The following is a 25354-nucleotide window of genomic DNA, read 5'->3' on the forward strand; positions in this document are numbered from 1 at the left end:
CTGGCGCGACCAGGAGGCTGGTCGTCCCCTTGTCTCTGAGAGGTTTCCTCCTTACCTTGGCCCACGAGATTCCCCTTGCAGGTCACTTAGGCCAGAATAAGACTTGGGACAGAATTGTTCCACACTTTCACTGGCCCCACATGTCCGAAGATACGAAGGAGTTTTGCCGCTCCTGTGTCACTTGCCAAGCCAGTGGTAAGTCAGGTGGCACGACAAAGGCCCCCCTCATACCACTGCCGGTGGTGGGGGTACCCTTTGAACGAGTGGGGATCGACATTGTCGGACCAATGGAACCCCAGACAGCATCAGGGCACAAGTTTATACTGGTGGTGGTGGACCACGCCACCAGGTATCCTGAAGCTATTCCCCTTAGGACCACTACAGCACCTGTTGTGGCACGAGCCCTAGTTGGAGTGTTCTCCAGAGTGGGCTTCCCTAAGGAGGTCGTCTCCGACAGAGGTGCAAACTTCATGTCGGGATATCTGACTGCTATGTGGAAGGAGTGCGGTGTCAACTACAAATTCACCACACCCTATCACCCACAATGCAATGGGCTTGTTGAGAGATTCAACAGGACCCTAAAAGGGATGATTCATGGACTACCTGAAAAGCTTCGGCGGAGATGGGATGTCCTGATACCCTGCCTCTTGTTCGCCTACAGAGAGGTCCCGCAGAAGGGGGTTGGCTACAGCCCTTTTGAACTTCTGTTCGGACATCCTGTAAGGGGACCCCTTTGTTTGCTAAAGGAAGGATGGGAGAGACCTCTCAAAAAGCCGGCATCAAACATTGTGGACTATGTGCTCGATCTCCGCTCGCGGATGGCCGAGTACATGGAAAAGGCATCTAAAAACCTTGAGGCGAGCCAAGAATTACAAAAAGCTTGGCACGACCAAAAGGCTGTCCTGACTGTGTATCAGCCTGGGCAGAAGGTGTGGGTGCTGGAGCCAGTGGCCCCAGCAGCACTCAAAGACAAATGGTCTGGGCCCCACACGATCATTGAGCAAAAGGGAGAGGTCACCTACTTGGTAGACCTGGGAACTCCCCGGAGCCCCCACCGGGTGCTCCATGTAAACAGGCTCAAGGCATATGTCGACAGGGAGGGCATGGGCTTGCTCATGGCCACAGATGAGGGACAGGAGGAGGAGAGTGACCCTCTCCCGGACCTGCTCTCTCAGAACCCTGACGATGGGTCAGTAGATGGTGTTGTCTTTTGTGGCAGCCTCTCTGGACATCAACAACAGGATTGTAAACAGGTTCTTCAATCCTTCCGACATATGTTCTCTCTGACACCCAGTCAGACCAATTGGTGTACCCATGAGGTCGACACTGGGGACAGTCTGCCCGTAAAGAGTAAAATCTATCGACAGCCTGATCATGTCAGAGACTGCATCAAGACGGAGGTGCAGAAAATGTTGGAGCTGGGAGTCATTGAGCCCTCGGACAGCCCCTGGGCTAGTCCAGTAGTTCTCGTACCAAAACCTCACACCCAGGGCGGTAAGAAAGAGATGAGGTTTTTGCGTGGACTACAGAGGCCTCAATGCAGTCACTAAGACTGACGCCCACCCGATACCAAGAGCAGATGAACGTATAGACCGGTTGGCTTCGGCCAACTACTTAAGTACATTTGACCTGACAGCTGGGTATTGGCAAATCAGGTTAGCTGAGGAGGCCAAGCCCAAAACAGCATTCTCTACCCCGGGTGGGCATTATCAGTTCGTGGTAATGCCCTTTGGTTTGAAAAGTGCACCTGCCACCTTCCAAAGGCTGGTGAATCGAGTTCTCACCGGGTTGGACGACTTCTGTGCGGCGTATCTGGACGATATCGCTGTCTTTAGCTCCACCTGGGAGGATCACCTGGTCCACCTGAGGAAAGTGTTAGAGGCTCTGCAGAAGGCAGGCCTCACTATCAAGGCCACTAAGTGCCAGATAGGGCAGACACAGGTTGTATACCTGGGCCACCTTGTAGGTGGAGGCCAGGTTCAGCCATTGGAGAGCAAAATACAGGCCATCCAGGACTGGGCTCCTCCAACCACCCAGACTCAGGTTCGAGCTTTCTTGGGCCTGACTGGTTATTACCGGAAATTTGTCAGAAATTATGGATCCATTGTGACCCCGCTAAACGATCTGACAAGTAAGAAGATGCCAAAAAAAGTTCAGTGGACAGCCAGCTGTCAAAAGGCATTCGATGACCTAAAGCAGGCCATGTGCACAGCGCCTATCCTAAAGAGTCCAGACTACTCCAAAACATTCATTGTCCAAACAGACGCTTCGGAGTTGGGTGTGGGAGCTGTTCTATCTCAGCTGAATTTTGATGGTCATGACCAGCCCATAGCTTTCATTAGCAGGAGGCTGACCCCCAGAGAGAAGAATTGGTCAGCTATTGAGAGGGAGGCCTTTGCTGTGGTTTGGGCCCTGAAGAAGTTGAGGCCATACTTGTTTGGCACTCACTTCAAGATTCAGACCGACCATAAGCCCCTCTTGTGGCTAAATCAAATGAAGGGTGAAAACCCCAAACTACTTAGGTGGTCCATTTCCCTACAGGGGATGGACTTCACAGTGGAGCATAGACCTGGCACTGATCATGGCAATGCAGATGGGCTCTCCAGGTATTTCCACTTAGAGCAAGAAGACTCACCTGGTCAAGGTTAGCTTATTGTCCCAAAGTTTGGGGGGGGGGGTCATGTAGGAGAGTAGGGTCTGCAATCCTATGATCACCCAGATTTTTTGCTTTTGCTTCATTGGTTTACGACTTTCCCCGGCTGCGGGCCTGCCAATCAGACCCACAGCCTAGCTGTTCTCTCTCGAAATTAACACACATGTACATTAGGTGCATCCACTAATTGGAACTGGGCCGCCTTATCAGTCCCTGTATCAGCATACCACAGGTATCCAGGGCATCGGTGTACCCAGGGCCTACCAGGGGCTGCAGCATGTATTATGCCACCCCTGGATGGCCGCCCAAATCTGACACAACTGGCTGCACGACAGCTGGGGCAAGGTGGTGTAATCACCCGTTGCTGTAGGTGTAGTATTCCTATACCTAACCCTAAATGGACGCATGGATTCCTGTCAGTCACTCCTATGGCAGGCCTTATCAATCCTGAAGGCAGAGTGCTGGGAATCATGTGAGATGGTGCTCTGGCGCGAGCTGAGCCCGTCGACGGCTTGCGGAACCAAATCCTAATAGCCGTTCCATGGTGACGCGGGCCAACTACCTTAAAGTGCATTATAATCCTCGCGGTTATTTGCTAACTTTGGTATCGCATCACCCAAACATGTCGAGTAAGGTGTCATACGAATTGGAATACGAACCCCTCGCCAGTTCTGGCGACGGGGTTAGCATTCCACCCTTCTAGAGGGACACGACATGGAAGTAACCTTGAACCCCGGTTAAAGTTGACTCAAGCCTCAGCATCACAAAATGGATGCTGCCACCAGACACAAGTCTGACCTCCTGCGGCTGGGAGACCTTCCAGCGAGGGGAGCTTGGACAAAGGGTTTCCTGTCGAGGGCGGTGTTAGCACCATCCCAGACAGGGTTTGTGTATCCCAGGTAGGCAGGGCTGAAAGGAAGGTGATTGCAAGTGGCACCCCGGTGCTCACTGTGCATAGCCCGGCTCAAACCAGTTTCGGGGGCACACCCGCCCCTGAGCTGGGGCGAAGCCGGACAAAGGATAGGGGTGTAACCACCCCCCTCCTGGTCCCACCCATAGGTAGGACCTAGTCATGGGCCAGCCCCTTTTTCCTAGAATAAAGGTGGGAGCGGGTCCCCTTCCCAAATTGGATAATTCTGAATCTTGAACTACTTTCCACGAAAGGAACTCTTGACTATTTCTGAAGACTCTCCCTTGTGGCTAAGGAGTAGCCACCCTGCACCAGCAGGCACCACCTAAGCGCTTGCGGTTTGCTGTACGTCTCTCCCACGGATCAAGACTGCCCAGCTCGACGAGACCCGGGTTCCCTGCCATCTCTGACCTCTACCTACATCATCAGCCCAGCTGAGATTCGTAGGTGTGACGAGACCTGCGGGACCGGCCATCTTCAGAACCTGCACGACGCTTATCTAGCACGCCCACCGAGGGACCCTCGAGTGAGTGCACCTAGGGTTTGAGAAGCCCTAACCCTGAGTGGCTCCAGCACCGAAGTCAGCATCCACAAGATCTGCGTGGGGGCCCTTCTGCTCCTTGTTGCTCACCGCGTTGTCCGGTCACTCGCCGACCGGCTTGTGGCCCTCTTCACGACGCACCACGACAGACTTTCATCACTGGTCTGGTTGCTCCAGACTGGCTCTTGCTCCCCTTCAACAGAGGAGTACCTCGGACCCTCCTGGTCCACTCCCGACGCCATCTTGACTCCACCGCGTGGGTTTGCCACTGCCAAGACCTGCTGCCCCATTCCTGGGCCCAGCATCATCGACAGCAGACACCTTTGTGGGACAGCTCGCCCTCCATCCTGGTCGCCGCCGCGCCTCCTGGTCCGAGGAACAGCCGAGCCCGACGTCATCCACTCACCTGGTCGAGGTGACTTCAGCCGGTACCTTCCTGGTACCCACACGATCGCTGGCTAGCGGATGAGAACTGAGTCCCCTCTGCTTTCAGGTTTTCTTCATCACCGATCCAGGCTTGGATCTCTCTGAACATCAACACTGGTCGCCTGCCAGCAACTTCTTCTTTCAGGCTCCTGAGACTATAACGAGGACTCCCGACATCTTGCTGAACCCCACGCAGCCGCAGCCTCTGGGCTAGGTAACTCGAGCATCTCGGTGCTCCATCGTAGGTTCACTCTACAAGTGTCCAGTTCCTTTTTCGTTTAGTCCCACTGATCGGATTCCTCCGGAATCAGTAACTTTAAACTATCTAACCTTTTCCATTCCACTTGCAGTGTAAATGGTTTCGTGCCCTTCGGGCATTTGTGTAAATTGTGCAACCAGAAGTATTTTCATAAGAGCTTCGTAGTGTGCTTAGCTCCCTGACTCATAAAGAGCCAGGGTAGTCTTGTTATAAATAAATATCCTTTATTTTCATAACAACTTGTGTGGTGTCCTTTCACCTGGTGTTCAAGGGGTATATGTGATGGTAAACAGCTGGCTTAACACGCCCTCTAGAGTTTAGCCTGAAGACTGCTCTTGTCCACGCTACTAGGATAGCTGGTCTATAAGGTTGACTTACAACCAATCATCAATAAGGGTCGTTTGGAATGATACACAGTGATCACTAGAATAGTGAGCACTACATATCAGGCCAACTTCTCACAGGGGGTCCCACCGCAGTTGAGAATTCCCGGCCGGGCCGCCCAGAAGCCCGCCACGGGGTCAAGCCACCAACCACAGTTCCCCTACCCAGGGCCGAAGGGGGACCCCTATCGCACGGCCTGGACCACGACCGACAGTGACCTGCTTCGGCTGTCAGCAGACCGGCCACTATGCGAGTGACCCGGCCTGCCCCGTGAACCGACGGAACGGGACCGCTGGGCCCCCTCCCCGACAAATAGCCGCCGCAGCCCTGGGGGAGGGAGAAGACGAGGAGGAAAACCACGACGATGGGTCCCCCGAGTGGGAACCAGCTGCCATGTCGCTTGTATGCCTGGGCTCCCGAGAAATGGTGCCCCGAGCCGCTATCCCAAGCAACACCCAGAAGTACCAACAGTGGGACACCATCAATGGGCGACGGGCCGAGGCCCTCCGGGACACTGGGGCCAGTGTGACCGCTGTCCGCTGCCACCTGGTGACCCCCAAACAAATCCTGCCGCATGTCCTATGCCCTGTCCGGACCGCGGACAACACCGAGAGCATGTGCCGGATGGCCAGGATCCCCTTCGAGTGGGGAGGAGTGTCCGGCACCCTAAAAGTAACTGTCCGCGACGACGCCCCGGTGGACTGCCTCCTGGGGAACGACCTAGAGAGCTCACCCTGGGCCCAGGTGGAACGCCAAGAGCATCTGGGGATGCTAGGACTACCCGAGTGGGCCTGCGCCACCACTTGGTCCATGACCGCCCAACCAGCCGCTGCCACGGCCCCCGACCAGCCGACGGGCCCCGAACGATCACCCTCCTCCGGCACGGAGGAACCTGACGAGGAGGCCGGGCCATCCGAACTTTCTCCCAACGGGGCCGCCCCCCTCAGCGAGATCCCCGAGCTGGCCCAGTGGCGCCACAACGGGGGCCCCACCCGCGAACAATTCCAGCAAGAGCAGAAGGCCTGCCCGTCCCTCGAGGGAGCCCGACAGCAAGCGGCCGCACAGGCCGCGGGGGACCCCACGGGAACCCACTGGGTCTATTGGGACAATGACTTATTGTATAGCGAGCAGAAAGTCGCCGAACTAGGGGGCGGCCGGGTGCTGGTGGTCCCGCTCCGATTTCGAGAGTTCCTCCTGAACCTGGCACATGACGTGCCCCTCGCCGGACACCTCGGGCGGGACAAGACTTACAGCCGCCTAGTGACCCATTTCTATTGGCCCCGAATGAGAAGAGACGTGGACCAGCACTGCCGGTCCTGCCCGACCTGCCAAGCTAGCGGGAAGACTGGGGGACGAGTGAAAGTCCCCTCCAACCATTTCCAGCAGTCCACACCCCGTTCGAACGGGTGGGAATCGACATCGTGGGGCCCCTCGACCCCCGAACCGCCCTGGGGCACCGCTTCATCCTGGTACTGGTCGACCACGCCACCCGGTACCCAGAGGCCGTCCCCCTCCGAACTGTGACAGCTCCAGTGGTGGGCCGGGCCCTGATGGGCATCTTCTCCAGGGTGGGGTTCCCCCGAGAAGTGGTGAGCGACAGGGGTACGAACTTTATTTTGACGTACATGAGATCCCTCTGGCAACAATGTGGGGTCACCTATAAATTCACCACCCCTTACCACCCCCAGGGGAACGGACTGGTCGAGCGGTTCAACAGAACCCTGAAGGGGATGATCAAGGGCCTGGAAGAGCCCCTGAGGAGGAGATGGGATATCCTGCTGCCCTGCCTCCTGTTCACCTATCGGGAGGTACCACAGAAATCCCTGGGTTTCAGCCCCTTCGAACTGTTGTATGGGCACCCCGTCCGAGGGCCCCTCAGCCTGGTCAAGGAGGGCTGGGAGGCGAACGTCCAAGATGCCCCCCCCCGACGTCTACCGGTACCTCCTGACCCTGCGGAACCAGACTCGGAAGTTCCGGGCCCTGGCAGAAGCCAACCTCGAAGCCAGCCAAGAAGACATGAAACGCTGGTATGACGAAAATGCCTCAGCCATCGAGTTCGAGCCGGGCCAGCAAGTCTGGGTCATGTCACCCGTGGACCCCTGCGCCCTGCAGGACAAGTGGACCGGGCCCTTCAAGGTAGTTGAGAGGAAGAGCCCCGTCACCTACCTGGTCGACATGGAGTCCCCGAGGAACCCCCTCCGGGTCCCGCACGCCAACCGGCTCAAGCCCCACTTTGCCCGAACTGAACTAAGCCTACTGCTGGCTACCGACGATGGGGGCAAAAGTGACTCCGAGCCCCTACCAGACCTCCTGGGGTCCTCGGGCCAAGACGGCTCCTTGGAGGGCGTCCGCCTCTCCGCCACCCTGACACCAGAACAGCGCCATGATTGCCAGAAGCTGCTGCAACCATTCGCTGCCCTCTTCTCTCTCACCACCGGGGTGACCCCCTGGTGCGTCCACGACGTGGACACGTGGGACAGCCCCCCTGTACGACACCGCGCTTATAGAATACCTGACCGGGTCCGAGCCTGCATACAGACCGAGGTCGCCAAGATGCTCGCCCTCGGAGTCATCGAGCCTTCCGACAGCCCGTGGGCCAGCCCGGTAGTCTTGGTGCCGAAGGCCGCCGCCCCCGGCACTGCCCCCGAACTCAGATTTTGTGTCGACTACCGGGGCCTGAACGCAGTCACCAAGACCGATGCCCACCCCTTGCCACGAGCAGACGAGCTGATCGATCGCTTAGGGGCCGCCCGCTACCTAAGCACCTTTGATCTCACCGCTGGGTACTGGCAGATCAAGCTCACTCCTGGCGCCCAAGAACGATCAGCCTTTTCCACCCACGATGGGCACTACCACTTTCGGGTAATGCCCTTCGGTATGAAGAACGCCCCAGCGACCTTTCAGAGGCTAGTAAACAAGGTCCTGGCCGGACTAGAAGCCTTCAGCGCGGCCTACCTCGACGACATTGCTGTCTTCAGCGACCACTGGGCCGCGCACCTAGGGCACCTTGGGGAAGTCCTGGCCGCTCTCCAAAGAGCCGGGCTCACCATTAAGGCCAGTAAATGCCAAATCGGTCAAGGATCTGTGACCTATCTGGGCCACCAGGTGGGGAGTGGCCAGGTGGCGCCCCTCCAGTTAAAAGTCGACGCCATCCAGGCATGGGAGCCCCCCGCAACCCAAACCGCTGTCCGGGCCTTCCTAGGCCTCACAGGCTACTACCGACGATTCATCAAGGATTATGGCAGCATTGTGGGCCCCCTTACGGAACTCACTTCAAAGAAACAGCCCAAGGCGGTGCACTGGACGCCCCGCTGTCAGACCGCGTTTGATGCTCTCAAGGCGGCCATGTGCGCTGCCCCTGTGCTACAGGCCCCTGACTACAGCAAGGAATTTGTAGTCCAGACCGATGCCTCGGAGTACGGGGTCGGGGCGGTCCTCTCCCAGCTGGACGCCAAGGGCCTCGACCGACCAGTGGCCTTTATCAGCCGCCGACTGCTGCCGCGAGAACAGAGGTGGAGCACCATCGAGCGGGAGGCCTTCGCTGTGGTATGGGCTCTCAAGAAGCTCCGGCCCTACCTTTTCGGCACCCACTTCAGGGTCCAGACTGACCACCGGCCCTTGCGGTGGCTTATGCAAATGCGGGGCGAGAACCCCAAGCTGTTGCGCTGGTCCATCTCGCTGCAAGGGATGGACTTCACTGTGGAACACCGGCCCGGCAACGACCACGCCAATGCTGACGGCCTGTCCCGATTCTTCCGCCTCGGCGAGGAGAACCCCCAAGGAGATGGGTGACTCTCCCTGCCTTCAGCTGGGGGGGACGCATGTGGGAGCCGGCCTCGTGGCGTGGTCCTGTTTCCCCGCGCTAAGCCGCACGAGGTCCCATGCACCTCGGGGCTCCTCCATTTTGGATTATACGTCACTCCACGTGACCACCTGCGTGACCCCGCTTCACCCGGCCTCTGTCCCAGCGAGGCCCAACATCAAGGCGCCAACCCCTGGCCCGGGGGATACTACGGGAACCCTTCCCACTCCCGGCGGAGGGCAGTATCGATGGGACCCCCAACCGTCCTTCCACACCTAGGTGCGATCGCCCCACAGCTCTCTGGGGCCTGGCGCCTCTCCTGCTGGGCGTCTGGCCGCTCCCTACTCGGCCTCTCCGCCCCCTCCGGGCGCAAGGGTCCGGACATCAAAGGGCTCCAGTCCTATATCTGGGGCGACCCGACAACAGGACAGTAGTTGTATCCTGGAGTCAAGAGCCCTGCTGATCGGATCGCGGCTGACCCTACGGAAGAAGACTCACCTTGAACCCACCCTCTGAGCCCTGCTGACGACGTCGCGGCTCCACCGTGCTTAAAGACCTTCACGAACCTTTGGAGCCCTGCTGACGCTGTTGCGGCCCGACCTTGTTGAACATTACCATCAGAGCCCAGCTGACCTCGTCGCGGCTCGACCGAAGCGGACCTACCACCGGAGCCCTGCTGACTGTGTCGCGGCTCAACCTAAGCGGAACTGCCACCCGAGCCCTGCAGACGCCGTCGCGGCTCCCCACGTCCGAGCCGCTCTGAGACCAGCACTCAAGGTCTGGCGCCGAGCCCTCCCGTACCTGGTTGGTACTAAGACTGTCCCGCTACCCTATCCCTCTAACAGACATTGAGACTCTTATAGGATCCCTCGATCCCACTGTAAATATTGAAGGTGCTACTGCTGATAAAGAACCAAGTCACGCAACTGATATTGAGTCCTGTGTGGTGGTGTTACTGGGCCTAGTACGATCCTAGGAGAAAGACCTCCCCGAGGTGGCTTCTCAGCGGCGCTCGGCTATAACTTTGCGGTAGGAAGGTGCCCCGGAATAGTCCCTCCGACTACCCGGTGGTCCTCCCTCCAACAATGATGGACTGTCGGAAGATGTATGAATCATGCACACTGCCTGGGTAGTTGGCGACGACATTGGTGAAAAGTCCCCGGTGGTCCACTATGGCCTGCACATTGATGGAATGCGTGTGCTTCCTGTTGTGGTAATTGCGTGCAGTGGCGGCAGGAGGCACGAGGAGTACATGTGTGCAGTCGATTGCCCCCAACACGTGCGGGAAAGCAGCCATGGCGTAGAAGCCTTGCTTGGTCTCCAGCTGTTCCTGCGCAGTGTGTGGGAAGTATAGGTACTGGGGTACCAAGCTGATGATGGCATCCAGGACAGGTGTGAGGAACTTGGATAGGGCTGGCTGTGAGACTTCTCCGACTCTGGCGGTTGTTGGTTGGAATGTCCCAGAGGCCACCAGGTGCAGCACAGCCAGCAGCTTTGTCTGCGTAGGGATGTTGGTTTTCCGCTATGTTGGTACCATCAGCCTGTGGGCTATAATGTTCAGGATTCGAAGGATGGCTGTCCTTTTGAGTCTGTAGTGGGCAATGACATGCTCTGGAGTTAAGTCTGTGAGGCTGGTGCGTTTCCTGAAGGTCCGCTGTCTTTGTCTGCGCTGCCACTGTGGTGGTCTGGGGGGGCGGGGGAATCTGGGGTGTGGGGGTGGCAGTCCTGGGGGTGGTTGCTGTGGGTGTTGTGGCCCTGTTGGGGCTCCGAGCTGCATGATGAGTAGCTCAATGGCATCTGTTGTTCTTCAGGTGTGGCTATGGGCTGTGCTCCCTTCTCTGGTGCTGGTTGTCGTCCGACTTTGCACCAGGTCGGAGCAGGTGTTAATTTCCTGCTGCTAACGTGCCATATCGCCTGTTTTGTGGTCTTATCGCAAATCTGGCTGGTCGTTGAGAATGTTGCAAAGTTGTCTTTTCGCTGCATTTTGCACTGGAACGCCTACTCTGCATATCATTAGCGTTAGTTGCCAGTGTCATCCATCGTGATGTTTTTTGCGTCTGCTATCACAGGGAAACTAGTGATATCGGCTGTTAGCACCAGCTTGTGAATGGTGCGATGAATTTAACGCTACTTTGGCTGCGATGAAGTGCCGATAACTTGGCGATAAATCCTTTAGAATATGCCCCAGAGTTGCATGTACTGCAAAATACATACCAAGAGAATGATAAAAACTCAGAATTATTTAGTTGAACTCTAGGCTTTCATATTCCATAGGCTCTCAAGCCCTCATTCCATGACTCAATATGGGATCTGTATCTTATATTCTTTAGGAGTGGGTGAAAAATTCCATTCCGCCTGAGGAATTTTGACCTCTCAGAGTTACTCAAGCCATATTCCGCCAATCGCTCTGTGGCTGATTTTGTTCCCCACGAGGCTCAAAATATTGGAGCTGGTGAGCACGAATGAGAATTAGCGATTCCTAACACTATTTTCTAACCCGGGTGGTCACTGGCATTCTGGTCAGAGGGCTGTCATTCGAGTAGATCTGCTATCACTCGAGTAGATTTTCACTTTGAGTGGAGTAAAATCAACTCGAAAGGCCGCACGTTCTGTTTGTGCTGATTTTCAGCACTGCTCGCGCTACCGGTGCTAAATTGCAGCACCAGCAGGATATTTTCCACCTGTTGGCGAAATTCTGCAGAGTGAAACTCTGCAAGTTCCACCCTCCCTAATATTCCTGTGACAGTTTTACATAGCTATAGTCCGTATTCGATGCTAAATAGATGTCTACAGTCCTAAGCAATCCTAAAAATAGTAATAGGGAAGTAGTCTGTGCTCTGTAGACAAGAAAGAAACAAATGGCAGCTAAATGAGAGAGTAGAAGAATCCGGCACTACAGAGCCATATTGGTTACAATTTAGAAACCATACCATTAAAATCCAAGACATCCTTCTTGAAGAAGCTCACACAAAATACTACTACGTGGAAATTTCTCGCAAGAAATGCGCATGCGCGGGCGTCCGCGCATGCGCATTTGTCAGAAGAAGTTGGAAACCAGGAAGAGGGAGCCCCGGAGACGCCGGGCTTCAGGTAAGAGTTTTTACTTTTATTTAATTTACAATTAGGGTATGTTTTAAAAAGGAGGGCGGGCGGGAGGTGGGTGGTGGGTGGCAGGCAGCTACGCTTCGCCCTGGCGTGTGCGTAGCGCTGCCTGCTTTGCCTACTTCGAAAACTGCGAAGCAGGCAGCGCTACGTACACTACGTGGGCGAAGCGTAGTGTCTCGCCCAGGGTTACAAATATTATGATTTACCTGTTAATTACAAAATTCCCATAATTCTGAAGACTGTTTTCCACTCTCTAAGCCAGACATTGTGTATCAGATCAAAGTCAAGCAACATATGAGACGCCTTGACACCATGTAAATTACAATGCCAGAGAACCTGGAGCTTGTGATTAAGTTTTGCTTAATTATATAGGAAAAACAATGGTTCCTGTGGAATAATAAAACCTATATTTGTAATAATATGCACAATCGCGATAAGGAGGGTTCGACTAATGTCAGAGGGGGAAGAAACCACATAGACCGATGATTTAGTATAACACCATTTATACGTTTTCAGGGGAGAAAAAAAGATATATACATTGTTCCAAATTCATTGGAAAAACATTTGTGCATAGTGTCCCAAGTAAACAAGGGAACCTAAAACATAAGTGAGGGTGTGATAATTATATACAAGGTTTCCACAATTTCATACAAGTCGACCATTATCAATTATGTTCAGTGTGAACAGCAGCTATATACAGTGATACGTGCTGGGTAATGGTTCGCTTCTTCTTTGTGTCGACGGCGTTTTGACCCTCTAATCAATGTAGGGCAGTGGTCTTCAATCTGTGGGGCGCGACCCCCAGGGGGGCCGTGGAGGCATGGGAAGGGGGTCGCGCTCTTCATTTGATAAAAGAAAACTTCCCAGACGGTTAATTCCGGGAATCTCCTGTGCTGGGGAATCGTAGTCAGCTAAAGACACCTTTCTACTAGTGTGTTGCTGGCCTGTGAAAGAAATGCAAATGTGTGCAATGAGTTAATCTGCAAATGTAAAGGATTTGCAGATTAACTCGTTGTGAACATTTGCATTTCTTTCAGGCCAGCAGCACACTGGCAGAAAGGTGTGTTCAGATGTCTGCCTGGCTTTGATTTCTCAGAGAGTGCAGTTGCATTCAATTGATCAAATCACTTGACGTTTTTGAGTGGTAGTGCAATGCGTTCAAGAGGCCGGGAGGGGTCTATGTATTGAATGTGCAAAAAGGGATTTAAAAAAAAATAGCACTTGAAATGCGATCGGAAGAGACATTATAGAATGGGACAATATTGGGGTGCAGAGTGCTTAGAAGTGCTTAGAATTTAAATAGAGAAGGGGTGGGCTTATTTAAGCATCGTTTCTTTAAGAGCAAAAAAAAAGATTTTGTCACAACCCTGGTGTGAGTATCCTGGGGGGGGCAGCAGTGGGGCGAGGGCATCTTCGGGCATATAAAATAGAAACAACTCAGACAGCATTCTTTATTAAAGGGGCAAAAACGGGCCATTGCCTGCGTTAGGAACAGCTTGTGCCCCCTCTGCCTTTACCATTTGAAATCATTTTATGGTTTGTTGTTAAAAGGGGAAAGTAATGCAACTCGTGAGGGGCTTATCCTGTGTGGGGGCTTCTGAATCAATTGCATTTTTAAATACCCCCCAACACATGCCAGCACATAAAAGAAGGGGTGGGGGGTCATTATAGATAAGAAATGACGTTACTGCTCTCCACTGTCTCGGGTTGGATGGTATGCACCATATCAAACAAGGGCTGAACACTGCCTGGGTTAAAAATATGTCCTTCCACTTAGGATTCTGTGTATATCTCTGTGGGGGTTGGGGTCATGAGAACTGCATCTAAAGTCAGAAAACTGGAGGGTCACAGGGCGGCTCTTCACCCATGTCCTCGGAAGAGCACCAATGATGGGGTGAAGTAATGAGCAAAGTAACAGAAAAGAAAGAAAACACACATTGTAAAACTCCGGCATATGACCTAGCTTGGAGATCGGGATAGGAGCACCCCAGGAAGCAGAACCCCTGGTTATGCTCGGAAAAGATTGTCGGCGGTTTTATGGTGGGAAGTGAATGGGAAGAAGCACAAATGTTAATAAAAGAGTAAAATGGGGAGGGTGTCAAAACTGACTATGTAAAACATTGCTACAAATTAAGCAAACAGGGGATGTTCTTACTTACAGCACCAAGTGCCCAAAATGTGTGTATATAAAGATACACATACACACGAATAAGCTTTTTAAAACTACCTATTTTCTCCCGAACTGAAGGCATGGCATCACAAATACTTTTTTGGGGAGGTGGAGGTCTATCAAGGCAATCCAGTTTGATTCTCACGAGATGTGCGTTTTCCAATGAGTGTGTATTGGAGAAGGGGTGGGGGCAGCCATCCATCCACGGCCCCCACCGCCGAACACCCCTTTAAGCATAACAAGGCGATAGCATAGCAATGTAGATGTGACTCAGTGCAAGGAACGCAGTTCATGTGCTCAAAAGGGATGTTGTAAACACTTTTGGGGGGTTGGTGATCAAATGTAACCAACATGGGAGGCTAAAGAGAAGGAGAGATTACCTGGGGGAGTCATATTGAAAAGTGGGGGTGATGGGGCTGTAGAAGACCTGTAAATACACAAAGGTACTGTTGTCTCGCCAGTGTGAGGCGATGGGCCAGTTCTGGCATGTAGTACGGCTTCAGGGTTCAAAGGCTCCTCAAAACACAGCACAGGAGCTACATTTTTTAAAATGTCTGGACGCCAACAGAAAGGGCAAATGAATCAAATGTCAAACTGCAGGAGAGGGAATATGGGTGCAGCTCGCTGAGGGGGTGGGGGCGCTGAGGAGAACAAGAGTACGGCTGTAACTCTACGATGATGGCAGGGAGGCGTGAACATTCCGCGGGGGGCAAAGATACCACAGAACGGTTTGAAACATGGCGGTTCACGCAGTTGGAAGTACCCTAATGGCTCACAGCTTTTCAAGTATGAAATGGAGTTCACACCATGGTGCAAGACGGAGGGGACCCAGATCTCTCACCAAAAAATCAAATACCTAGTTTAAACATTCCATTTCCTGCATAATGGACTTTGTGAGGGTAGTCCCAGTTAAGAACTACCATTTATGCCAAGGAGTCCAGAGTGACATGCTCTACATTACGAGCATACACAGCTTTTGCTACCATGGTTAGGTCTCGCAGTGCTTTCACTCTGAGAGCCCTTTTCAGGCGTAGAATTTTAGGAAAACATGAGACAACAAAAACCAACAGAAACATTTTGTCCACACATACGCGGGAAAGCATGCACACAATGGAAGAGGGGAGGGAGGGAAATTGAATGCATGCCGTCATGCGCGAGCACATTTTGTACACCCATACACGGCAAGCTGCATACGCGAAGCGGCCTTTTCATTGCTATGACAATGAAAGCTTCGCAAGATGGCGTCGGACTGTCCACAGTCAGTACAGACACACGTATGCTGTCTGCTTTGGACAGATGGCGAGAGCAGCCATCTTTGTCCATGCAGACACGTGCATGTAAACCCACGGGGAGAATTGATTCAAAAAGGTCCTCTTCATGGCGAGGGCAGCGCATGTGCTGCTTTCGCCAGGTGAGACCTAAAAATTGCATTATATAGGGTCTGAATATTATTAAAATCTATGGGCCTCATTTACAATGAAATGGTGTAAGGCCACAGCGATTTTAGCATAATTATAGATTTGCCGCATTTGCAACATAATCCATCATCTGCCGCTTAATCTGCTAATTTTAACAAAAAATTATTTACTCAAAAGGTTCAAATGTTACTAAAAAGCAGCAACAGGTGTTACCTCTCTGTAGAAGGCCCTTTGTAAAACTGTACCAGTTACCTCTTTGTTGCTTATTGCTATATTTGGGTGTTAAACTGGTACTAATGAGGTGCAACCACAGACTGTCTCTCTGGAGAACATTTATGGTTGTCAATGATAAGGAATACAAGGTTCAAGACGTTTTTGGCAAGAGGGGGTCCTTATGCCTAAAATATTTTGATGGGGGGGTCCCGGCATCAAAAAGTTTGAAGACCACTGATGTAAGGTCTTTTCAGGACTGAATGATGTAGGGACATCTATGAAGGAAACGATAAGAAAAGCATAAGGCCCATGTACCGGCACAAATGCGAAAAATGAGAAGGATGTGTGTGGTAGAAAGTACCTGTTAGTTTAATTGCGCAGCCTGGTGAAAATGGTGTGCCACACGTGAAAAATGAAAGGGAAGTAGATACACACATGAGGACCCAGCTGGGTACTGGTATTGTGAGGAGAGAAGAAAAGGGGTAACAGTCACACATTGATTGTGATGTCAAGGGGAAACTGGATGGAGGGGAAAGAAGGGATTTCAAATGTATTGGGAATATCCGGACAGCACTTACCCCAATGTGAGTGAGGGAAGGCTGACAATTGAAGGATTCAAGCGGCCTATACGGCTCATAGACGACTCACTACAGCCGCAGTGGTCTGGTGATTCCAAATGGACTTTTGGGGAAGCGGTGTGGGGAGCAGAGATGCATTATTGTTTAAATAGTGTCGGTCCACTGTAAATATTCCCGGGGAAAAGATTAAAAAAGGGCAAGATATCAGTAGCAAAAAAGGCTTTGCAGCTAAGATGAGCGTCGGGAAATGGTGGCGTTATGGCCGTTCCTTACCAGGATCGTGAATTTGTTCCAATCAGCGTGACGAAGCTACGCGTGTGCCTCCACAAAGCTGCGTGAGTCAGCTTTGTCTCCAGGTCAGATGACAGTGATTACCAGGGTACACTGACAATATATGCAGTGTTTTCCCGCCGCCAAGCAGAGTGAACGGCAGGCCTCACTTGCGATAACCGCTAATGCGTTTCATCCGGTTATTGGTGAACGTGAAAAAGTGAGGAAAGACCTCAGTTTGTGATAAGTGGGTAAAAGAAAGAATAGAGGTGTGTGGCACGCGGTGGAGTAGGCGCGCAAACGCATGTGAGCAGAATAATCACTTATTACTTAATTTTTCAAGCGCACGGGACTTACGCGTGCACATTTACATATTATGCAGAAAGCTGTAACAGGTTGCCAGTATCTTATCTCAGGGAGGACTCGAATCGGGTTTTCCCTAGTGTCAGTATATTACCACAGTCAACATATGGTAACATGGACAGTGTGTTTGGAAAACATAACAACTGTAGCATCCTGTCAAAATAGACTCGTGAAATAAAGAGGCATTTTAGTATAAATGATCTCATATGTCATAATCGGTGTGTATACATACATTAGAACCAAATAATACTTAATTATTTCTAAACAAATCTCTATATACATAAGATATATTAACACGCGATGTTAGGTACACAGGTACTGTTTCTTGACATAGCAGGGCAGTCAATGGAGTAACATTAGTGTTTCAGTGAAGTGTGGTGACATAACCTCTCCATTCTTCAGCCGAGTTGAGCCCTTCTTCTATTGACCTACCTCTATCTATCCAGCGGCATTCGCTGCGCTGTAGTATCTGTGAGCTGTCTCCACCTCTCTCAGGTAAAATGGCGATGTGAATTACTTGCCATTTCATCTCATCTGCAGTGTAGTTCTTGTCGTTGTAATGAGATACTGGGGGGGCATTGGTGACTTATCGCCGTATACGACAGCGGTGCTGACCGATACGAGCCTTGACCGGTTGCTGTGTTTGTCCAATATAGGGGAGGCCACATGGACACCATATACAATACACAACATCAAGTGTGTTGCGTTGCAGTTAGAGAAAGAGTCTAAATTGTGTTTGACATTAACATGTTCAAACGTATTGGTGTTAAATGTGAAATTGCACGAGACTCAATTCCCACATTTGTGGTGCCCTTTCATTTTAGGTAGACCCCATGCAGTTACTAATGTGTTAGTTCTGTGTGTCTTTATATCTGTTGCTGACCTGATGAGATGATCGTTAATGTTTTTTCCTCGTTTGTATGCAAACAGTGGGGTATCAATGCTCCTGATTATGTTCCAGTTTTTTGTTATCAGGCTGCGGACTTGGTTAGAATGAGTGCCAAAGGTAGTGACACATACAATTTTGTCAAGACTGGGTTTGTCTTTGGTTTTGAGAAGTTCTACTCTGAGGCAATGCCAGGCACGTTTCATAGACTTCTTCACTAGTCTGTTGGGGTAACCTCTTGCGACCAGTTTGGTTTTGAGTATTTCAGCTTCCTGCAGATAGTCTGCTTTGTGTGTGCAATTATGGCGTACCCTAAGGAATTGGCCAAAGAGCAGCCCATCCCGCAATGCGCGGGGGTGTTGGCTTTTGTATGAGAGGAGAGTATTTCTTTCTGTCGGTTTTCTATGGAGGAAAGTATAGAGTATCCCATTGTCATGGTGTGACTGTGGATGTAAAAGTCAGATGGGTCTGAATAGTGTTGAGTGCTGAAGAATGGAGAGGTTATGTCACCACACTTCACTGAAACACTAATGTTACTCCATTGACTGGCCTGCTATGTCAAGAAACAGTACCTGTGTACCGAACATCGTGCGTTACTATATCTTATGTATATAGAGATTTGTTTGGAAATAATTAAGTATTATTTGGTTCTAATATATGTATACACACCGATTATGACATATGAGATCATTTATACTAAGATACCTCTTTATTTCATGAGTCTGTTTTGACAGGATGCTACAGTTGTTATGTTTTCCAAACACACTGTCCATGTTACCATATGTTGACTGTGGTAATATACTGACACTAGGGAAAACCTGATTAGAGTCCTCCCTGAGATAAGATACTTGCAACCTGTTGCCTAAGCCTATAAGAAATATTAACCATCACTGATTAGGCACCATGCACAAGAGTTCCATGTTCTCTGTATAATATGTAAATATGCACGCGTAAGTCCAGTGCGCTTGTAACATTAAGTTAAAAAGTAATTATTCTGCTCACATGCGTTTTTGTGCCTACTCCACCGTGTGCCACACACCTCTATTCTTTCTTTAACCCACTTATCACAAACTGAGGTCTTTCCTCACTTTTTCACGTTCACTGATAACCGAATGAAACACCTTAGCGGTTATCGCAAGCGAGGCCTGACGTTCACTCTGCTTGACGGTGGAAAAACACTGAATATAACATCAGTGTACCACGCAGCTTTGTGGAGGCACACGTGTAGCATCGTCACTCTGGTTGGAACGAATTCATGATCCTGGTAAGGAACGGCCATAACGCCACCATTTCCCGATGCTCACCTTAGCTGCAAAGCCTTTTTTGCTACTGATATCTTGCCCTTTTTAAGTCTTTTCCCCAGGAATATTTACAGTGGACTGACACTGTTTAAACGATAAAGCATCTCTGCTCCCCACACCGCTTCTCCAAAAGTCCATTTGGAATTGCCAGACCCCTACGGATGTAGTGAGTTGTCTACGAGCCATATAGGCCGCTTGAATCCTTCAATTGTCAGCCTTCCCTCACTCACATTGGGGTAAGTGGTGTCCGGATATTCCCAATACATTTGAAATCCCTTCTTTCCCCTCCATCCAGTTTCCCCTTGACATCACAATCAATGTGTGACTGTTACCCCTTTTCTTCTCTCCTCACAATACCAGTACCCGGCCGGGTCCTCATGTGAGTATTTACTTCCCTTTCATTTTTCATGTGTGGTACACCATTTTCACGAGGCTGCGCAATTGAACTAACAGGTACTTTCTACCACACACATCCTTCTCATTTTTCACATTTCTGCCAGTACATGGGCCTTATGCTTTTCTTATCATTTCCTTCATCGATGTCCCTACATCATTCAGTCCTGAAGAGACCCTACATTGATTAGAGGGTCGAAACGCTGTCGACACATAGAAGAAGCTAACCATTACCCAGCGCGTATCGCTGTATATGGCTGCTGTTCACACTGAAGATAATTGATAAATTGATAATGGTCGACTTGTATGAAATTGTGGAAACCTTGTATATAATTATCACACTCTCACTTATGTTTTAGGTTCCCTTGTTTACTTGGGACACTATGCACACATGTTTTTCAATGAATTTGGAACAATGTATATATCTTTTTTCTCCCCTGAAAACTTATAAATGGTGTTATACTAAATCATCGGTCTATGTGGTTTCTTCCCTCTCTGACATTAGTCGAACCCTCCTTATCGCGATTGTGCATATTATTACAAATATAGGTTTTATTGTTCCACAGGAACCATTGTTTTTCCTATATAACTATTTCCCTTGGTTCCTCAGTGGGTAGGGCCTTGTTCTGTCCTTTAAGTTTTACTTAGAGGCACGAAACCTCAATAATTGGTTCATAAGGAAGAACGAGGTGTGTGCTGCATTTACAGAAATAGATAATTTCATACGGTTAGGTCAATCACTCATCCAACTACTTTCAAAATATGAGTCAACTACATCTTCCCTTTCAAGCTCACCCTCTCTTTTGACCTGTTCTCACTTTTTGATCTTAAGAAATGTTCATGATTCGGAGGCTCCCTGCAAGTGTTCTGTTCATTGCATTGATTGTAAGAGGCTAGATTGTTAATCAGCTCACTGTATCACTCCTCCTCCACTTGGTTCAAACATCTAGCTACAGTATCTAAGATTACAATCAATAAATAACGGGTATGCCTTTTTCTATAAATCAAACTCCAATCACCAGATTACTGACTAGACAGAATATAGTTATATGCACAAGTGGGGTTAGGGCACTTATAAAGGTCCAGTACCTTTAATAGTGCCCTATCGCAGGGCCCGTACGGCATTGTAGCGCCAGCCAGACAAAGAGCACATCCTTTGATGAAGTATGGCATCCATGCGGATGTGTGAGGGCACCAAGTAATTATCATATAGATTCCCCAGGGTTCCAACCTGGCTTTCTTTTTCTATTTTTTAGGAACAGTACCTCCTTGATTTATAAACAGAACATAGAACACATGCCATTATTTTAATAAATTATCTATTAGGCAAACCTCTAAGTGTCCCTGTTTTCCCAAATCCAAAGTATTCATAGAAGTTCTTATATGTAAGATAAGAGGCATAATCTTCTAAACTTTAACCAAGAGATTATAAATTGGCAAAATAATCTCTCCACACCATTTTCTTCTCAGTAATTTGGCAAAGGAAATCCCTGGATATGAAAACGTTTTTGAGACCATAAGAATTTCACTGTCAGAGAGGCAATTTTCCTTAGATGAAAATTATGCCAAAGGAAAGGGTAAATAAATCAAGTGGATATGATGCATAACGTTTAGCACCGCCTCCTATTTTATTTGTATTGTTACAGGAAACAGTACTTGAAGAAATTAGATGTACCTCGAACCTTCAGAATAGGTGATACTGATGTCAGGGATTCAGCTTATGCAGATGACACTCTACTTAAAAATAACAAAAATAACAAAAATCCTGTTATGTTGCATCTTGTTCTAGTGTATGCAATTGAATATTAACGCAGCTGATGTGTTTCCACCCTATTGTGCCATACGATCTTTATAATGTAGGTCTGAAATTGGAGGGATAAAGCCTAGTTATAAAATATATTGCAACACTGGTGCAAGCTCAATACATTGTTTATGTTGGAAAGGTAACCTCATGTTCTTGAGAGAGAAAACTGTTAATTTTGTCTTGGGGAGGAATTGTTTTTTTTGGTGGTGCACTATGTCCTTTGCTGACCTGTCCATCCATTCCTGGCAGGAATGGAAGTGGCTGGAATCCATGAGACTACATACATGTCCATCATGAAATGTGATCTTGATATGCGTAAGGACCTGTACGCTAACATTGTGCTATCTGGAGGTACCACCATGTACCCGGGCATTGCTGACCGAATGCAGAAGGAGATCACAAGCCTTTCACCACAAACAATGAAGATTAAGGTAATTTCCAACAGCAGTACCGCATGCAAGCAATGGAACCATTGTAATGAACAGGATTGGAGGCTGGTTTACTGTGTAGGTAACTTTCGGCTTGATGTCATGATTGGCTCAGACCCTCCGACTACTAATACTAATACTAGTACGATTATGCATTATCAAACTGCACAGTACGTCAAACCTATCAGCTGCAGAAGGAGAGCTAAATGCATGTGCGATTAAATTATTGGATACTTTTGTTAAATGTGTATCCCCACCATCCAGGTTCTTGGAGTACTTGGCAAATGAAAACAGATTATAGGAATACCGAACATCACACACAGAGGAAAACAATATCATTTTAAGACAATTAAGAACTACTGAGAGGCTGCTAGTCGAGCGCTCAGTTGCTGCTTTATTTGATGAAGAATTGCACTTGATTTATCCCTTGTGTCCGATCCCCCCTGCATTTAGAACTACTTTTTAGGACGAAAAAAACGGACTTTTAAAATCACTTTTAAAATTGTTTTTCTGAAACGCTCCTACCTTCGTTAGGCAGATAAATCATTTCCATCTGTCCCTGATCCCTGGGTGCTGGGTTTAGACCGGCCCCGGGCTCGATCCAGTTTTGGCGGCCATCTTAGGTGGGGGCACATTCGCCGAGCGGTCTAGTCGCCCTATATAAATAGTCCCTTATGGCTCCGCGCAGCGGACGCGAGCAGCGGACGCGCCGGACTAGCGCCGGAGTTTCGCCAGAGTTAAGCCCGTCTGTGCCCAACCGGGTCCGGGGCCAGTAGCTATGCCCGATGTGAGTCCCCAGCACTCCATCACGATCAGGTATACGAAGGATGAGCTCCTATCCTACCGAACACCGAAATATGACAAATGCTGCTATGTTGCCAAAGACGGAAAGCGCTTTAGGGGATGTAGAGTTTGCCACCTGGATGTAGAAGATGCCATCCCCACTACCTTGTGTCGGCTTGCCCTGCTTAACTGCAGATCACTCCCCTGCCACGCTACAGAGATTAACTCCCTACTACTGGACCACAAGGTTGATGCCTTGTTTCTTACTGAGACTTGGCTATCTGACACCTCGGGTCCGGATGCGGTGATAGCGCTGGCGCCGGGATATCTGATCTACCATCTTGACAGAGGCACAGGGAGAGGGGGGGGGTCTGGCCATTTTATACAGGGAGTCACTGAGTTGTAAGGCACGTGAGGCAGGGGTCAAGGACTGTGAGAGCTGCCAATTCTCGCTTCAATTTTCCCCTACCTACACGTTGACAGGACTCCTAGTCTACCGGCCCCCTGGAAACATGGGTGATTTTACATCGTCACTAATGGAAACTACTACTCTGCTGGCTGCGGCCGCATCCAACTTCATCTTGCTAGGAGATCTCAATTGCCATTTCGATGAAGAAATTGACCCTAGGGCTACCAATTTGTCGAGCGAGCTGAGCGCCTTGCAGATGAAATTGATAAATACTGGAGCCACCCATGTCAAAGGCCATCTTCTTGACCCCATCTTTTCGAACATGATGGGTATATCCGCCATGCCTCCCCTCGCTCTTCCTTGGTCTGACCACTCACTGATCATGGCTAACTGGGAGATTAAGTGTGATGACACGCTCCCACTCAGGGAATTTAGAATAGATAGGGCATGGTCAAGGCTCCCGGTAGACACTTGGAATGCCCGTCTGGAGGACACTCAGCCTGAGAAGGGCTGTGACCCGGTGTCTGCAGATGTTATAGTGAGGAACTGGTTGACCAATGCACTGGACCATGTGCTTCCCCTCAAGAAGATGCTCATTAGGGACAAGAGAATGGGGTCTGCCCCTTGGTATACCCCAGAGCTCAGAACCTTGAGACAGAACTGCAAACGCGCGGAGAGATTATGGAGAAGGTGCCCGGAGATAGATAGCAGGGAAAAATATCGCATCGAACTTAGAATATACAAACGTGCTATACGTACTGCTAAGGCCTCCTTCTATGGGGAGAGAGTAAACCATGCTGCGTCCTCATCCAGGGAAGCTTTCTTAGTGATGAAGGAGCTTCTTAAACCACCTGAGCCTACTCCTGTCTATGACAGACCACAGGAAAAATGTCTGGAATTAGCCACCTATTTCAAGAACAAAATCGACATTATTATTAGTTCTCTCCCCTCGGTCTTGGGAACATCGCCCCCTTCTGAGGACTTCAGCATGTCGGAAAATCGACTGACGTCATTTGGCCCTGTATCTACAGGTGAAGTACTGAAGGTCCTCGGGAGCATGAAAAGTGGCTCACCTCGGGACCCTGTCCCGATGCGGTACCTTAAGCAGGCCGCCCTGACGATAGGAGAGCCCCTGACCAATCTGATCAATCTCTCGTTCATTCAGGGGATAGTGCCGCCTGACTGGAAAAGTGCGGTTGTCAAAGCGCTTCTGAAGAAGCCGGGCTTGGACCCGCAGAACTTGGCCAATTTCAGGCCCATCTCCTTACTACCAGGAGTGAGTAAGATTGCCGAGAGGCTGGCGAACCATCGGTTATCAAACTTTCTTGAGGAGAATGGCCGGTTGAGGGACTCCCAGACGGGATTTCGACCAGGCCATGGTACGGACACGGCTCTGCTAGCAGTGGTAGAGGAGGCCAGAAACACTTTGGATGCAGGGGGATCAGTGGCAGTGATCCTCCTGGACCTCAGTGCGGCCTTCGATACCGTCAGCCATGGGGTGCTGATACAACGTCTAGCTGAGTCGGGTGTCACAGGAGTGGCCCTGGAATGGCTGGCCTCCTTTTTGGAGGGGCGTACCTTCGAGGTTTGGGAAGGAAATGCAAAATCCCCTCCCCTCCCACTCCACTGCGGGGTGCCACAGGGCTCATCCCTTAGCCCCACGTTATTTAACGTGTATATGGCACCCTTGGAGGGTGTGGTGTCTCCGTTTGGCTTTAAGACCATAAGCTATGCGGATGACACCCAGCTAGTGGTGAGTCTTACACAGCTGGAGAAACAGCCAGAGACACTCCATGCTTGCTTGAGAGATGTGTTTGATTGGATGTCCAGGTCATCGCTCAAATTGAATGGCTCAAAAACTGAGCTGATGATCTTGGGTCATTCAAGTTTTGCCCTCTCGCCAAACAGCTGGCCCAACTGCATGGGCACCCCGCCTGACCCAAAAAAAGAGATCAAGAGCCTGGGGGTCTGGCTGGAGCCGGACTTGTCCTTTAGGACACACGCCAAGAAGATCGCGGGCGTTTGTTATGGAATGCTCCGGTCGGCCCGTAAGGTTCTCCCCCTGTTACCAGAACTCTCCCGGAAGCTGTTAGTCCAAGGATTAATCATCTCACGCCTGGACTACAGTAACGCGCTCTTTCTTGGAGCACCAGAGTCAACGTTTAAGATCCTGCAACAAGTGCAGAACGCAGCAGCAAGGCTGCTGCGGAATGTTCCGGCCAGGCAGTCAGCCAGGCCTGCTTTAAAAGCACTCCATT

General features: G+C 50.3%; 1 protein-coding gene across 1 annotated transcript in view; it reads left to right on the forward strand.

The window, feature by feature from the left end:
• Positions 1–25354, forward strand: part of LOC146796538 (actin, cytoplasmic 1-like) — a 104643-nt gene that overhangs the window by 73797 nt on the left and 5492 nt on the right. Inside the window, exon 5 of the mRNA XM_085629159.1 lies at positions 21726–21907. Within this exon, the coding sequence (XP_085485285.1) occupies positions 21726–21907 (182 nt within the window). The remainder of the gene's footprint in view (positions 1–21725; positions 21908–25354) is intronic.

The sequence above is a fragment of the Triturus cristatus genome, chromosome 10, assembly GCF_964204655.1.
Source record: "Triturus cristatus chromosome 10, aTriCri1.1, whole genome shotgun sequence".
Lineage (NCBI taxonomy): Eukaryota > Metazoa > Chordata > Amphibia > Caudata > Salamandridae > Triturus > Triturus cristatus.